This window comes from Saccopteryx bilineata, chromosome 2 (assembly GCF_036850765.1).
Source record: "Saccopteryx bilineata isolate mSacBil1 chromosome 2, mSacBil1_pri_phased_curated, whole genome shotgun sequence".
In the NCBI taxonomy this organism is placed as follows: domain Eukaryota; kingdom Metazoa; phylum Chordata; class Mammalia; order Chiroptera; family Emballonuridae; genus Saccopteryx; species Saccopteryx bilineata.
The window spans coordinates 117,426,347-117,441,032 of NC_089491.1; the positions used below are offsets into that span (position 1 = coordinate 117,426,347).

The following is a 14,686-nucleotide window of genomic DNA, read 5'->3' on the forward strand; positions in this document are numbered from 1 at the left end:
GATTACTCTGGACAACCTCCTGAAAAGCAATCAGCTTTGTTCCTGCCTCCAAGCAGACCAGCGCTTCCAGTAGTCCAGTCGAGATGGGCCGATTTTCTCTCCCTTCCACTTGAACCAGGACCTCAGCTCCTTCCAGTTTCTATCCAAGGGCTGGCCGCGTCCACTCTTGCTCCTGAGCTCTTACTGTGTGTTCCATCTTCGCTCACCTTGGTGTGGACTTTTCCTCCTCATCTAGCACACGTCCTGGAATTGAGGAGGCGGCCAGGATGGCATCTCTCCCTTGGACTGCCCACGCCCGTCTCCAGCTCACAGTCGTTCGGATCAGATCTATGTATAGACGGGGCGCATCTGCACGTAGAGAGGTATGCCAAAGACGAAGGCATTGGCAGCAGATGAGGCGCTGTCTTGCAAGCAGGGGCCCCTGACAGTAGCAGAGAGGGTCAGGTCATTTTGTAACTCCACGGTTCACGTACGCTGAAAATATTTGCACTCTGACATGGCTCTCTCTGGTTTCAGATTTAGGAACGTTCCAATGGCTCAGGAATCTGAAGGCTCTGGACAGACAACATTTATAGTCACTTGGGGAACCTCTGCTTTAAATACTCTCAAAGGGCAGGAGGCAAGAAGACATTAAATAGCAAGGAGCTGCTTCAGTGTGGCCGCTTGATTTTACAGGATTAACACTCTTCTCTGACTGTAGGGGGTCAGAGGGGGCATACCCAGGACGCCATGGTGGTGTTCTGCTGCATGCAGGCACCGGCGTGTATGTGAGGTGAGGAAGCCCAAGAAGGAAGTGCGGGTATCAGATGAGAACTTGGGTGAGTTTCCTGGACATCGCTGGAAAGGAATTATCATCTGCAGTCCAAAGCCTCTCTACTTCCTCCGTGCCCTATTCTGCACCCTCTCACGGCTTGCCAAAGAGGTTGCCATTATTAGGATCCTTGTCATCTGAGGTTAAAATAAGACCCGGTTCACAGTGAGGAAAAGTTACGGGCAGGCAGCCTGGCCCCACTAGTTCTTGGAGCCACACAGCACTGAACCCTCCAGGCAGGACGGCTCTCCACACGGCCAGTCCCTCCTGCTGCCTCCAGCAGGCCTTCCCTGACTGCTTGAGAAACGGCCGTACCGCTTTCCTCCAAGAAGGGGATTCCTTCTCCTGTAGCCACCCTGACAATGCAGTGTCCCCAGAGCCCTCAAGAGCAGGAAGACTGCAGGGGCTGCTCACTTCCTTTCCGGTTTGCAGTTAAATCTTCCTCCCGCTCACCCTGCTGCTCCCCGCCTCCCGTGCCTCCCGTGCCGCCTGTGCCACCCGTGCCACCCATGCAGGCAGGGGCCTCTGAATGGAAAAATGACTGGAAAGAGGCAGTGGGAGTGCACATCCATCCTGCTGATACGTGACATTCTTGCAGGCAGCGATGATCTTGGAAGAACGAAACCTGATGCTCTGAAATGCCTTTGCCCTGACAACATGTACAAAGATGTATGGACATACATCAACACACACACGTTTCCACCCTGGCCTGTGCTTGGGCACAAGGTCCCACTCCACAAGTGTCACCTGCACCTTCTTCCCTTGGGCGCAGTCAGAGCATGTGCTCTATTGCCACTCCAGAATGCTGGCAGCAACCCCACTGTGTGGGTTACATGTCATGGGGTCTAGTGGCCAAGGGAACCAATTCAGGTCTCACCAAGCACAAGAAAAAACCTGACTCAGGAGTTATGGGGGGTAAGGAGAATTGTTCACTTGTGCAAAATTCCAATAGAAAAATAAATGTCACTTTCCACCTGTGAGGCTTCTTTCAGGGTCCTTATAGCCTGGGCAGGAAGTGAGTGACGGTCATGATTGGGGACACCTTGCTGCCCCGCTTTACTCGTCCGTATTTGCTCAGTGCGATGTAGGTCCCTCGGTACAGGTCTGACTCGTAGGCGTTGTAATTGTTGGGCAGGAGTGTTTCTCTGAACTTGCATTCCTCCTGGAAGCTGGGCTGCAGAGGAGTGGACAAACAGCGGAAGGTCAATTATAAACAAGGCACAGCAGACCCCTCTGCCAGGAGCCCTTCCCCTGCCCTCTGTACGACGACCGCTGTGGGATGTAAGCCAGCCTAGGTGGACACAATCATGAAAGGTCTGAACAGCAAGAGACGTCAGAACTCCCATGGTCCCCTCTCACCTTTACAAGGACGAAACCAAGGTTCAGGGACATAGGTGGATGGTTGGTGTCACATGGGGTGAGTCTCCTGACTTTCAGTTCAGAGCATTTTCTTTTCTTTTTTTTTTTTTTCCTTTTCATTTATTTATTTATTTATTTTTTTAATTTTATTTTTTTAATGGGGTGACATCAATAAATCAGGATACATATATTCAAAGATAACAAGTCCAGGTTATCTTGTCGTTCAATTATGTTGCATACCCATCACCCAAAGTCAGATTGTCCTCTGTCACCTTCTATCTTGTTTTCTTTGTGCCCCTCCCCCTCCCCCTTTCCCTCTCCCATTCCCCCCTCCCCCCATAACCACCACACTCTTATCAATGTCTCTTAGTTTCACTTTTATATCCCACCTACGTATGGAATAATGCAGTTCCTGGTTTTTTCTGATTTACTTATTTCGCTTCGTATCATGTTATCACGATCCCACCATTTTGCTGTAAATGTTCCGATGTCATCATTTCTTATGGCTGAGTAGTATTCCATAGTGTATATGTGCCACATCTTCTTTATCCAGTCATCTATTGACGGGCTTTTTGGTTGTTTCCATGTTCTGGCCACTGTGAACAATGCTGCAATAAACATGGGGCTACATGTGTCTTTACGTATCAATGTTTCTGAGTTTTTGGGGTATATACCCAGTAGAGGGATTGCTGGGTCATAAGGTAGTTCTATTTTCAGTTTTTTGAGGAACCACCATACTTTCTTCCATAATGGTTGTACTACTTTACATTCCCACCAACAGTGTATGAGGGTTCCTTTTTTCAGAGCATTTTCTATTGCACACCTAGATGATCATTTATTCCAGGGCCAGAAAAGGAGGAAGAATAGGCTGTTTTTTCCAGTCCTGCGAGAGGTGGTTCAGTGGAACAGGATTGAGAGGGTTCTAGTTAGTGGCTCTTCCACTTCCTCGTTGTGTGACCTGGAGCAGACTCCTCCCCTTGAAGTCCCAGGGTCCCTTTTGTGCAAGCTGTGTGCTGGGGGATGCCTAGTGGAGGGGTCGAGACATAGTTCCCAAAGTCCTTCCCAATCCTGTCTGTTGAATATGGTAACTCACTCTCTCCACTTGTGTTTCTTCCCTCTGTCTTTCCCACTTGAAGTCCCAAGTTTGCTAGCCCTTAAAAAAAGACATTTTGACTTTGAGTCCAGAAGATGCCCTTTGCCACCTAGACATTCACAATTCTCCAGAGAAGTGCGGGAACAGCGAGGTGGTGAGGAGCAGTGCTTTCATGGGGAAAAGAACTTGGTTCTCTGAGTGACAGGTGGTGCCATGGAGTCTGGGGCCAGCGATAAATTGCTAATTTGGTAGAAGACTGTGTGTGGCCCACCTATTTAGAAAATGAGTTCTGGACTTCCTGTCACAAATCAGCAAGTACACTGCCAATAAATCACCCAAGTCGTCCTATATTCCTAGAAGAGAGAGCCCTCTGCTCCCCACGCCTGCCTGAGCTCCTGTCCTGAAAGTAGTTGCAAGGGTTTGCGTGCTTTGGTAAATAAGAACTCTGGGGGGAGGGTGCTAGAGGAAGAGAGTGAGGTGGGGCTCAGGAGACCTGAGAATTCAAAAAATAATAATAATAAGAACGAAATAGAGAGAAATAGGTGGAGTATAATTTCTGACTCCTTCCTGCTGACTGGGGCCCTCAGCTATAAAAAAAAAAACACCTCACTCAATGGCTGACTGGCTGTGCCAGGGTGTCGTCTGACCTTCTCAAAAGAAATTGTACTATGAACTCCCTGACCTGGCTGGCAGTGGGCAATGGAGGAGAGCCTCTTCCTGTTATGAACATATGGTGACGAGCTTGCTCATAAGGCCTCCCAGACTCCCCCAGCCATTTGAGTTCACCTCTCAGACAGCATTTAAAACAATGTGTGATCCCTATGCCCTGGTTTCTTTCTTTTCCCAGTAGACTTCAAGTTCCTCCAGACTAGAATTGTGCCTTGTTGAGGACATGGTGCTGAATGAATGATGGTGCTGAATGAATGATGACTTAATAGAAACAACACTGAAATGCACAGGTACCCCCACGTGGATGGCTGTTTGCATGCAGGATGGGAGTGAGCAGGAGGGTGTGGTGGGCCCACTGTCAAATGCATTTCCCTTCCCCTCCCTTGCCCCTAGTTTACAAAGCATTTCACTTTATGTTAACTTGTTTGAGACAAATGTGAAAGCTCTCACCAGCCACCATCAAATGGCTCTTTGGTATCCTCAGGGGAGTCCCCACAAGCTTTCCTTTCCCTCTTTATGGGTGCCTGATAAGTATGTGTGGAATGAGTGAAGGAAGGAACATCCCCCAAATAGGGAAAATAAATCAAAGTAGGTAAAGAACGTACTTGAGCAATAGCTTTGCGGTTAGACTGATGATGATTCACCTCTTACTTAGCCATGCGAACTTGGACAAACTAACTTCCTAAACCTCAGTTGCCTCATCTGTAAAGTGGGAGCAGTATGAATAATTATGTTGTAGAATTGGAGTAAGCATTCATTGAGATAATGCATGAAAAGTCCTTGGTATAATGCCTGGCACATAGTAAAATTAAAAAAAAATTGGTATGTCTATCATTATGCTTTTCCAAATGAATCATGAGTTACTCAACCTTAAAAGTCCTAAGAGACTTTGCCTTACCCTAGATCACCATTTCTGCAAAACTTGCTGTGGGTTATTGGAGAACTTAGTTTTTAAGCTCTGGAATTACTGCCTGAAGAACTGGCAGGCGGTGAGTCTGCGTGAGCAGGCGCAGGGCCAGGATGAGCATGAGTGGAGGCTGAGGCTGACTCAGGTCCCGCCTCCTCAGGGCCTCTCTAGACAGTGGATTCTGTACCTGTCATGCGGTGTAGAGTCAGTCACAAGATCTGAGTCTGTTGATGGGCCAAGTTCTGGAGCAACAACACCAAGAGAAGGTAAACTCAGTGCTGATTATAAAAGTTAAAGAGAAGCAAAGCTACACTGATGAAAAGTCAGGTGCAGCTCAATGAACAAAATAGAAAGTCAAGAAGTCAAGCCCAAAGTGCATGAATATATAATAAAAATGGATCTGAAATGAATATCAATTAAAAGTAGATCTAAAAATAAAAGTAGGATTTCAAATCACTGGCAAAAACATGGTGTTGGTAACAATAATAACAATGACAATAATAGTTTGATGCATGACTTCATTCGTTATATTAAAGGAATTTCTAAAAGGAGCAAAGATTTAATTGTAAAAAAGAAGAACTTTAAAAATCCAGGAAAAAAATTTTTTTAAGTCAGGAAAAGCTTTCTAAGCAGGACACACACACACACAAAAAAACCCCTAAAAGCCATAAAAATAAATAAATACATTCTACTCATCTTGGGAAAAAAAGTTGAAAAACCTTAAACAAAATAAAAATATAAATAACAAACTGAATAAGAAATATTCCAATGTTATATTTTGTAATATATTTTGTGATATATTGCAAAAAGGACTTTTGTTACCGTGTTCAGTACCCTTAACTTGCTGAAAAATGGATGTTAATGAACAGACAACTCACAAAAAAGGAAATACAAACAGCATTTAAACATAAGAAAAATGCCTGTAGAAAAAAATAAATCACACAAAAACGTGAGATCCCATTTTTAATGTCAGATGACAAAAAAAGAACAATATTTGATAATATACTTTCATTGGTTGAGGGCAAGAGACTAAGAATTCTCACTTAATATCTGCTGCTGTGTAAATTGTTACAAACTATCAAGAGCAATTGGCCCTGGCCGGTTGGCTCAGTGGTAGAGCGTCGGCCTGGCGTGCAGGGGACCCTGGTTTGATTCCCGGCCAGGGCACATAGGAGAAGTGCCCATTTGCTTCTCCACTCCCACCCCTCCTTCCTCTCTGTCTCTCTCTTCCCCTCCCGTAGCCAAGGCTCCATTGGAGCAAAGATGGCCCAGGCACTGGGGATGGCTCCTTGGCCTCTGCCCCAGGCACTGGAGTGGCTCTGGTCGCGGCAGAATGACGCCCCAGAGGGGCAGAGCATCGCCCCCTGGTGGGCAGAGTGTTTGCCCCTGGTGGGCGTGCCGGGTGGATCGTCGGGCGCATGCGGGAGTCTGTCTGACTGTCTCTCCCCATTTCCAGCTTCAGAAAAATACAAAAAATACAAAAAAAAAAAGAGCAATTTGACAGTATCAAAATTAAAATGTATTATAGCTTTGATTAGTCATTCTGCTTCTAGAAATTCATCTTACCAGTACACTCCCACAAGTGTTCGAAAGTTATTGCAGGGTTTGCTACAATCATAAGAGACCTACATCAGCTTTAGTGTCTCTTAGGAGGGGGTGGTTAACTCAGGTGTGGTCAATCTACACCGTAGAATACTAGAAACCATGAGAATATAAGAAACCTCCTTGTGCACTGACTTAAAATGGCCTCAGAGAGGGATTGTTAAGTAAAGAAATAAGGTTCAAACGGTATCTATAGTATACTCCTGTCCATGTGATTTAAAACAATGATCCCAGCATGTGCACACCCGCAGGTGCGCGTGCACACACACGGACACGGACACAGGTCCTTCCTGGAATGGTACCCGTGAAACTGCTAACAGTGGCGTCTCTGGGGAGGAAGTTAGGTGGTGTTAGGACAGCAGTGAGAATGAGACCATTTCCATGGTACTGTATATCCTTCTATATTTGCTTTCCGCTTTAGACCATGTTCGTGCATTCCCTAGTCATATAAACAGGTTACTTAAAATGGAAAAGGGACTCAGGATAGAAGGTGGGCCAGGAAGTGGAGAAAACATTGGTATCGGACTCTGGTGGTCTCCTCCCTGTCCTCCTGTCACAGCTGCGTCTCCGCCCACTGCTTTCCCCTCTGTTCTGACTTTGTCCCTGGAGAGTAACCGCCCCATTGATTTTCAGGAGAATTCATTTTCTGAGCTGGATGGTGGTTAGGGGAGAGGTTTCATGTGTGGTTTGCAAGCTCCCGAGAGGGAATCAAATCTTGAGGCAGAGGGTGGGGAAAGAGGAGGAGAAGGGGATGGAACTGAGCCGCTCTGGCAAGAAGCTCTGAGGGCATTCGCTCAGATCCCCCACTCTACTGTGTCCAACTTAAGAATCTAGCCTTTCCTTAGTGTCCGGGTCTCCTAAAACATATTCCTTTACATGCGTGTGATAGTGGTTTATACACTGTATTTTATTGTCTGCTCGTCAGATTTTGAGTGTTCACATTCCCCCTCCTTCTTTATAAAGTTTCTGACTTCTGTTGTTTTTCCACTCTGTCCCTTTTATCTAGCTTATCACCTATCACCAGCTTTCCCCAGAACTCTGCACGAATCTAAAGCGAGAAAAGGGAAACGGATGAAGTTCGTTTTGGAAGCCTCTCTACCCTTCCCTCACCCTTTCCTTTGAGCAACCCCCACCTGTGCTCGGGGTTCAGGTGGCTACAGGCCTGTGGGTAGCTTCCCTGAACCCCTGGGTGCAGCTGATGCTTCAGACTGGTGGGATTTTCCTGCGGCCATGACTGATGCTCAGACTGGTGCCAGGACCTAGCCCCTTAATTCAGGTACCTGCACCATTTCCCTGTGCTCTGAGTTCTCTGGGCTCAGAAAAACCGGCTCCTCAGCTCTGAGAAGAAAAGCACTCATACCAAGTGAATGTCGTGGTAATAAAAGCAGCTCCCATATATCATTACTTGAACAAATGAAAATAATTCCACCAGCTCACATTTCTTGGGCCTGCCGGGCCTCAAGGCCCAATGTGACAATGCCTTACATTCCATCTAGGTCTAATCAGACTTCTGTGAACCAAACTCTAAAGCATTTAGGTCTCGCTATGGAGAAGGCCGTCAGCAGAGGGGTAGATGTGTGGGTGTATCAGCATGAGATCCCTCTGGCAAAAACGCCCCTCAAAGTCTGGAGTGGACCAGTCATCTCTTGCCTTCAGGCAGAGCTAAGCCACCTGGGCTGATGGAGGTCTGGTCTGTCTGTACAGTTCTTCCTCCCACGGCTGCCCGTGGCCACTTGTCCCTGTTATTCCTGGTTGTGTGTGTGGAGGTGGGGGTGCGTGGTGTAGGGAGTAAGAAACAAGAAAGAAAACTGCTTGTCCTAAGACCCCTTCCTCGGCAGCCCTTGACCGCTTCTCTTCCTGTCCTTAGCTGAAAAGACAAAATAACATCACGCAGCTCTGAAGAAAGGTCTGTGTTCGTTAGCCCTCATTTCTGACACACACTCGCACTGGGAATTTAGAAGTGTTTGAAAATGTTTTCACCAGGCACATCCCTCTTCTCATTCCTGGTAGCTCTTTGTAGCAGGCAAAGGCCGTTGGTGAGGCTGTCTGCAGGCTCTCCAGGTCCCTGGTCGCAGCCCGGCCTCCCCTGCACTCCAGTCCCACCGCCCAGAACCTGCACCTGGGTTGAGGCTGACAGGTCCTCCCTCTCCTCCCCTCAGGACCCCGGACTCGGCTACCTGAGCTGAGAGGATCGGCCGGAGGATCGGCCGGAGGATCAGCAGCAGAGCCCTGACTGAGGGATAGGTACAGCCCTCCCCTCCCCTGTGTCCTTCTCAAAGGCCTCTCTGGGTAGAGTGTTTTGCACATAGCCATGCTACTATTGATTTAAAAGATGCAGTTATAATTAATAAAACTGAAATCACTTGAAAGCATAACTGAATTTCTAGTCCCTTTTTTGTCACTGTATGCTATGGATGAGAAGGGGTCACTTTCCAGAACTGACAGGCTCAGGGCGGCCTGCATGGTGGGCTCAACAAACTCAGAGGCCAAAAGTAACCCACACAGGGTGGTCTGCACATAGAAATTTCTAACTAGAAGTGAGTTATGGCGGGTAGCCACATCCTAGGCCTGTGGTTTCCTTGACAAAGGTCAGTCTTTGCTTCAGTGAGCCTGCCCATTGTCTTTGGCATTTACCATACATATCTTTGGAATGTCCGAGTCCCTCCGTGTCCAGACCCCTCAGGGCACCACCCGTGTCCAGACCCCTCAGGCACCACCGCGGGCACCAGCGCGTGAGACCCCAGACCCCTCACCGTCCTCTTGCTCCCTGAAACCACCTCTATGGGCTGTACGTGTTGGTTGCTCACTATCCTCTACCCACCATGTACAAGAGGTATCTGTGTTTTCGTTTTACTCTTCATCCAATCCTAGAGTTTTCCCTGCTTCTGGAATCAACCACAATGAATTTCATGTAACATCCCCTACCCACAGTCTCTTCCTTTGATTCTAATGCATAAAGTAAGCTGCAAAACTGTCCTTCTCTGGAGCATTTTCTCAATTCATTGAGATTTTGCTTCCCAGCAATGGTCCTCAGTTTGGCTCAAATAAACTCTTACAAGACTTTCTTTCATTGACAGTAATTTTTTTTTTTTTAGCCAAGGAATTCTAATAGAACCACTGTCAGGTGAAGAGCTGTGTCTTTTGTTTGATTTTAATTTTAAAGGAGATTGGAATTCACTTATTCTGCCTCATTCAAACACGAGTCCCCGTCTGCACACCTAATACCCTTCTGCGGTGGGCCTTGTGTGCATTGCCTGCCGAGTTCTGAGGCGGTCCACACACAGCCATGACTGACACAAGGCATTGGAGGCCTGGCCTCTCAGCTGTAAAGTGAGGATGGAGATCCAATGCGCCTCCCGGGGTGCAGGGGGTAATGCTCAGAAAGCACTCTGCAGGGCACCCACAAACAGTAGGTGCTCAGTATGGGATAACTACTTATGTTGTCTGAGGAGGGCGAGGCACCCTGCCGAGGCCCGGCACCCCTTTTTCCTAGAGATGAGGTGCCTGGGATGTTGCTTTTCCTCAGTGGGTTTTTTGGCAGTTACTCTCCCACCACGGACTGTCCCCTGTCTCCTGCCCAGTGTGGTTCTCCTCCCCCCATGAAGAGTCCCATTTATGGGCAGTAGCAGCTGAGCCACAGGGATAAGGCAGCTCTGGGGGCTTAAAGGGAAATAGTGTGAATGAAATCACCACCCAGCAGGAGTCTTCCTGGCTCCGGGATCAGTTGGTCATTGTTTTTTTAGAGTGTGATAACTGGCCCCACCGGCCCTGCTGGAGCAGGAGGGGTGCTCAGGAGGGGTGCTGGCCACACACAGCTCCAGGTGCCCTGGCTTGGGGCACAGCGCAGCGACGCCCCTGTCTAGCCCCACTCCTGCCTGGCCCTGGGCTCCACGGAGGGGACTCTCCCTCCTTGGAGGTACGACCTGGCCAAATGCTCCTGGGGTGTGCGGGGCTGGGGGACCTGTCTGTTCTCAGAAAAGTCCCTTTCTTCCTAAACTCTGTTCACTTAGTGAGCCCCGTTTGGCCCCTTTGAAGTCCTGTGCCTAGGGTGAGGGCCGGGCGTGTCTCCTACCTGAGGAGTCAGTCCGCACTTCAGAGAGATGGCGCCCTTCCCCGTTACTCTGAGCGCTTTGCCCCTTTGCAGCACTTCCTCTCCTGCCAGAGCTCACGTTCCCAGCCCTCCCTGGCTTCTCCCTACCGATCGTGGACTTAAAGTGGGAAGTGGATAAACACACGCTATATTTGTACCGTTTCCCCGCCTCACAAGTGAATTCCTTTCTGGGTAAGGAGAAATACTGAACAGTTTGTTAATAAAGGTGTACTTGACTCCCAGAACATGTACTTGCCAAAGAGCCCTTGAGTTGGGTCCCGTGGCTAACACCCTGAGAGCCGCGCTCCAGCGGGTGGGACTCCAAGCACCGTGCTGGCTGCTGAGAAGGGCTTTGGGGATGACTCACTCACAGAGGGGGGACCTACTCCACTGAAACCCAGGTTGGTCCTAGCCGCCTCCGGTCCTCTCCATCACCTTTGCAGAGAGTCACGGAGGGCATCTGAGGACCCCATGCTGCCGTCACCTCCCAGCCCTCCAGCTCTCAGGCTGGGGTGACCCTGGATCAGGGGAGAGGCCGTGGAGCTTGGTGGCCCCGAAGCCTCCCTCTGCCTCAGAAACACCAAAACAAAATAAAACAAAACACAACAACTTAACAAACAAAACAAACAAGCTGATTTCCAGGCCCTCAGTCACCCCTACAGGATAAAGCATCAGGGAGGTCGCTGGAAATCTGTGCCTTTAACAAGTTACCAAGGTGATGTGAATGCAAATAGTCCTCCCTTGCATCTCATCTCTAGGAAGGAGGGGTGCAGAGCCTCCAGCCTCGGCAGGTGCCTTGCCCTCCTCAGAGGAGTCCTCAGACAATATAAATAGCTTCCCCATGCTGAGCACCTACTGTTTGTGGGTGCCCTGCAGAGTGCTTTCTGAGCATTACCCCCCAGCACCCTGGGAGGCGCATTGGATCTTCATCCTCACTTTACAGCTGAGAGACCAGGCCTCCCAGGCCTTGTGTCAGTCATGGCTGTGTGTGGACCGCCTCAGAACGCGGCAGGCAATGCACACAAGGCCCACCGCAGAAGGACATGAGGTGTGCAGACCGAGACCTGTGTTCCAGCTCCAGCCCCATGGACCCTCTGTGTCTCGTTTCATCTCAGAGACCCACTGAATTTAACCCATGCCCCGTCTCCATGCAAACCAGCCCAGACTGAGAGGTGCTAGTGCTCAAGTTCAAGGGCCGGAGCATCCTGTTCAGATATTTAACAGACCTCCTCTGTTGGGACAGTCTCCCCGGAAGCCGGCACCAGTCCCAGATCTCTCTGTTCACGTCCTGGTCCTCAGTCTGTCTCCAAGGAGAGGCAGAGCAGCCCTTCACATCCTTCCCACAAGTAACCCCGCTATTCCTTGCTGATTGCTCGGAGTTCTTCCTCTTTAGCCCGCTTAGTTCTGTCAAAAACACTCCTCGTTTCTTGCGCATCATGGGGACGCTTCCCCAGCCTGTATGTGGAAGTCGGCTGAATTGTGGCTGAGACCCTGGGTGAAGGGCTTCAGAGGGCAGAGTTTTGGTGACTGTGCTCAGGGGTCGGTGGGCAAGGTAAACCTTGCAGGGGGTACTCTGTGCTAGTGAGTAGGGGGTGGGCCTGTACCCGCCTAGGAAGATGCTTCTCCAGCCTCTGGGATCTAGGACTAGAAGACTTAAAACCTAAACCAAAGTGTCCCTGCCCTGATGGAGGTGAGGGAAAGAGCATCCATTTCTCCTCCCTCAACCGCTCTGAGGCTGCGGGCGCCTCCTGGAGGATGGGCCGTGGAGCAAAGCGTGGAGCACTCTACAGGCTTGCTTCTGTGGGCCTCTCCCGGCCAGGGGTGGACCCACCAGCGCCTGGATGACGGCTGTAGGCCAGAATGCAGGCTTTCCTCTGACCCACAGCCCTGCTGAATTACAAAGGCTCTGGTGGGTAGGGTCAGGGAAACCACGGCCCAGTGCAGAGGCCGATGTACCGTGAAGCTTCCAAACAAAGCCTGAGCTTCAAGGCCTCTCACCTTCCCAGGCTCCTCCCACGGCCTCCCTTCCTTCACCTTCTAGATACATATTCATTTCTATGCTCAATATTTTGTATTGATTTCTTCAGCTGTGTAAGCTTCAGGTCTCCCACAGCCTGGCCTGATGAACTCACCGTTGTGTATAATCTTCCTTTACTGTTCATGGCAATGAAGAGGCCACTTCGCACTCCGAAGAGACTCACCACACCTCGCTCCACTGTGGAAATCTCCAGCAGGCCTGACAAGGAAATGCGGGCTGTGTTACTTGAGGCTGGTGTGGGACCTCCACCTAAGGTGACCCTGCAGGGCACCTCGGCCCACCCCCCTGCCCCTAGAAAGACAGACCCCCCCATCAGCTCTGTCCCCAAGCACTCTCCTTTCAGGAAGTCCGGCAGCTAGACCCAGCAGGTCTTGCCACTGTACTGTCAAAAATTCAGTTCTGCAAGGGAAGCTCTGACTTCAGAGTTAGGGGTCACAGCGTCCACTCAGGTATCTATTTCAGATGAGCTTTGAATATGGGCTTTTACTGACTTAAACCCTTGAGGTGAGTAAAAAAATGACCTCTGACTAGTTTTGTTAAAAAAGTATACTCAACTTGTTTCAACAAATCTCAGCCCATTCAATCTTGCAAATGCATCATCAGCAGAGGCTGACGGTGGGCCTGGGTCCTGCAGCCCCTGCCCCTGCCCCACTCTTGGGTGGCACAACCTATCTATGCAGCAACCCATCAACTTGCAGACTTGGGGACAGAGGGAGCAGGGTGAAATAAAAAGAAGGATGTGCTTCAGCTGGAAATTGTGCAAACCAGTTGCCTTTCCTTCTCAAAGGGGAAAGCTAAATAAAAAGAAGCCGTGTCTAATTTGGTCCAAGTATCTTCGCTCATTCTCCCCATCCTCACTTTACGTCTTCTCAGGCTGATGGCTCCCAGGGATCTTATATGGCCACAGATGGCCCTGTCATGCTGAAGTAGCGAGTGCCACAGGGGCTCCATGGGGTAATGACAAAGCACACCGGGATGCTTGGGCCTCAGCATACTGAGCCTGCACCTAGGAAGGGTCAAAGCGACTCTGGGAGGGGTGGCTCCGTTACGGGCGTCCAAATGGACAGCAGCATTTCTCTCCCCTTTATATAGGACCCCACACATTAGAGCAAGGCCCCTCCATCTTTCAGCCCTGCTTGGTCTCAAGTTCCCAGCTTCCCAACTGGCTGCAACTGGCACTCACTGTAGGGGTTCTCCTCGTGGGTCCCGCTGATCCGGCCGTCGGGGGGCACCTGGAGGTGAAAGCCGATGCCCACGTTGCAGTAGAGCCTCCGCTGCCGCTTGATCCCCACCAAATAGCCACTTTTCCAATTCACCCCAGCAATCTCTCCAGCTAGCCCAGCTCGGGACCTGGACAGCAAGGTGCCCCAGCCCCTTGAGTCCAGCAGCGTGCTGTTGGCGTGGGTGCCTGCAGGTGAGGGCACCACCATGCCCACTAGGACGCCTAGAAAGATGAGAGCCTGCAGCGTGCCCTGAAGACGTCCTGCTCCCCGGGACATAGCGATGAACAGCCTCTGTCCCAGGGCCATCCACCTTGCCTCTCAGGCACGTGGTCAGAATTAATGGCCCTAAAAATACCGCCCTTCTTGTTTTTCTCCCCTCGGCATGGCGGCAGGGGCTTATTTTTGGAAGGCAGATGAAGGCTGCTGACATAAAACCAAAGCCTGCTTCGGATGCTCGGGTTGGGAGCAGAGGGACCCAGGCTGAGCCGTGGCTGGTAGGGACCATGGCTTGGGGACGCTGTCTAGCTCGCCCGCTAGCTCTGTCCCGGGTTGATTATATTTGATTTGACCTATCTTTATAGTGCAGCAGCCTGGCCCTCCCCTCCACCCATCATCACCCTGACGTCAACTGGCCCAGCTCACTTATCCAGGGCTGTAACATTAACCTGCTCCTGAGCTGGCTGCCTCCCCAGACCCCCATCACCCTCCCCGTGCCCCAGGGATTCTGGGAGCCGCTGTCATTCCAACTATGAGGCAGGAATGAAGTGACCAGGGAGCATCTCTGAGGGAGGGAGGAATTGGCTGGGGGCCCGGGAAAAGACGGAGGCAAGAGGCTACCCAGAACCCAAATTGGGCAGAAGTTCTTGGCCTGGCAGGGCTAGCTTCCTTATTTAG

The 14,686-nt window shown here is 50.1% G+C and overlaps 1 protein-coding gene across 1 annotated transcript; it reads right to left on the minus strand.

The window, feature by feature from the left end:
* Positions 1-1,808: 1,808 nt before the first annotated feature.
* On the minus strand, positions 1,809-14,098 carry FGF6 (fibroblast growth factor 6). Its single transcript, XM_066254781.1, has 3 exons — positions 13,753-14,098; positions 12,664-12,767; positions 1,809-1,985 (listed from the first exon to the last, which is right to left on the minus strand). Exons 1-3 carry the CDS (start codon positions 14,096-14,098, stop codon positions 1,809-1,811), a joined length of 627 nt encoding a protein of 208 aa, XP_066110878.1.
* Between the last annotated feature and the right edge of the window lie 588 nt (positions 14,099-14,686).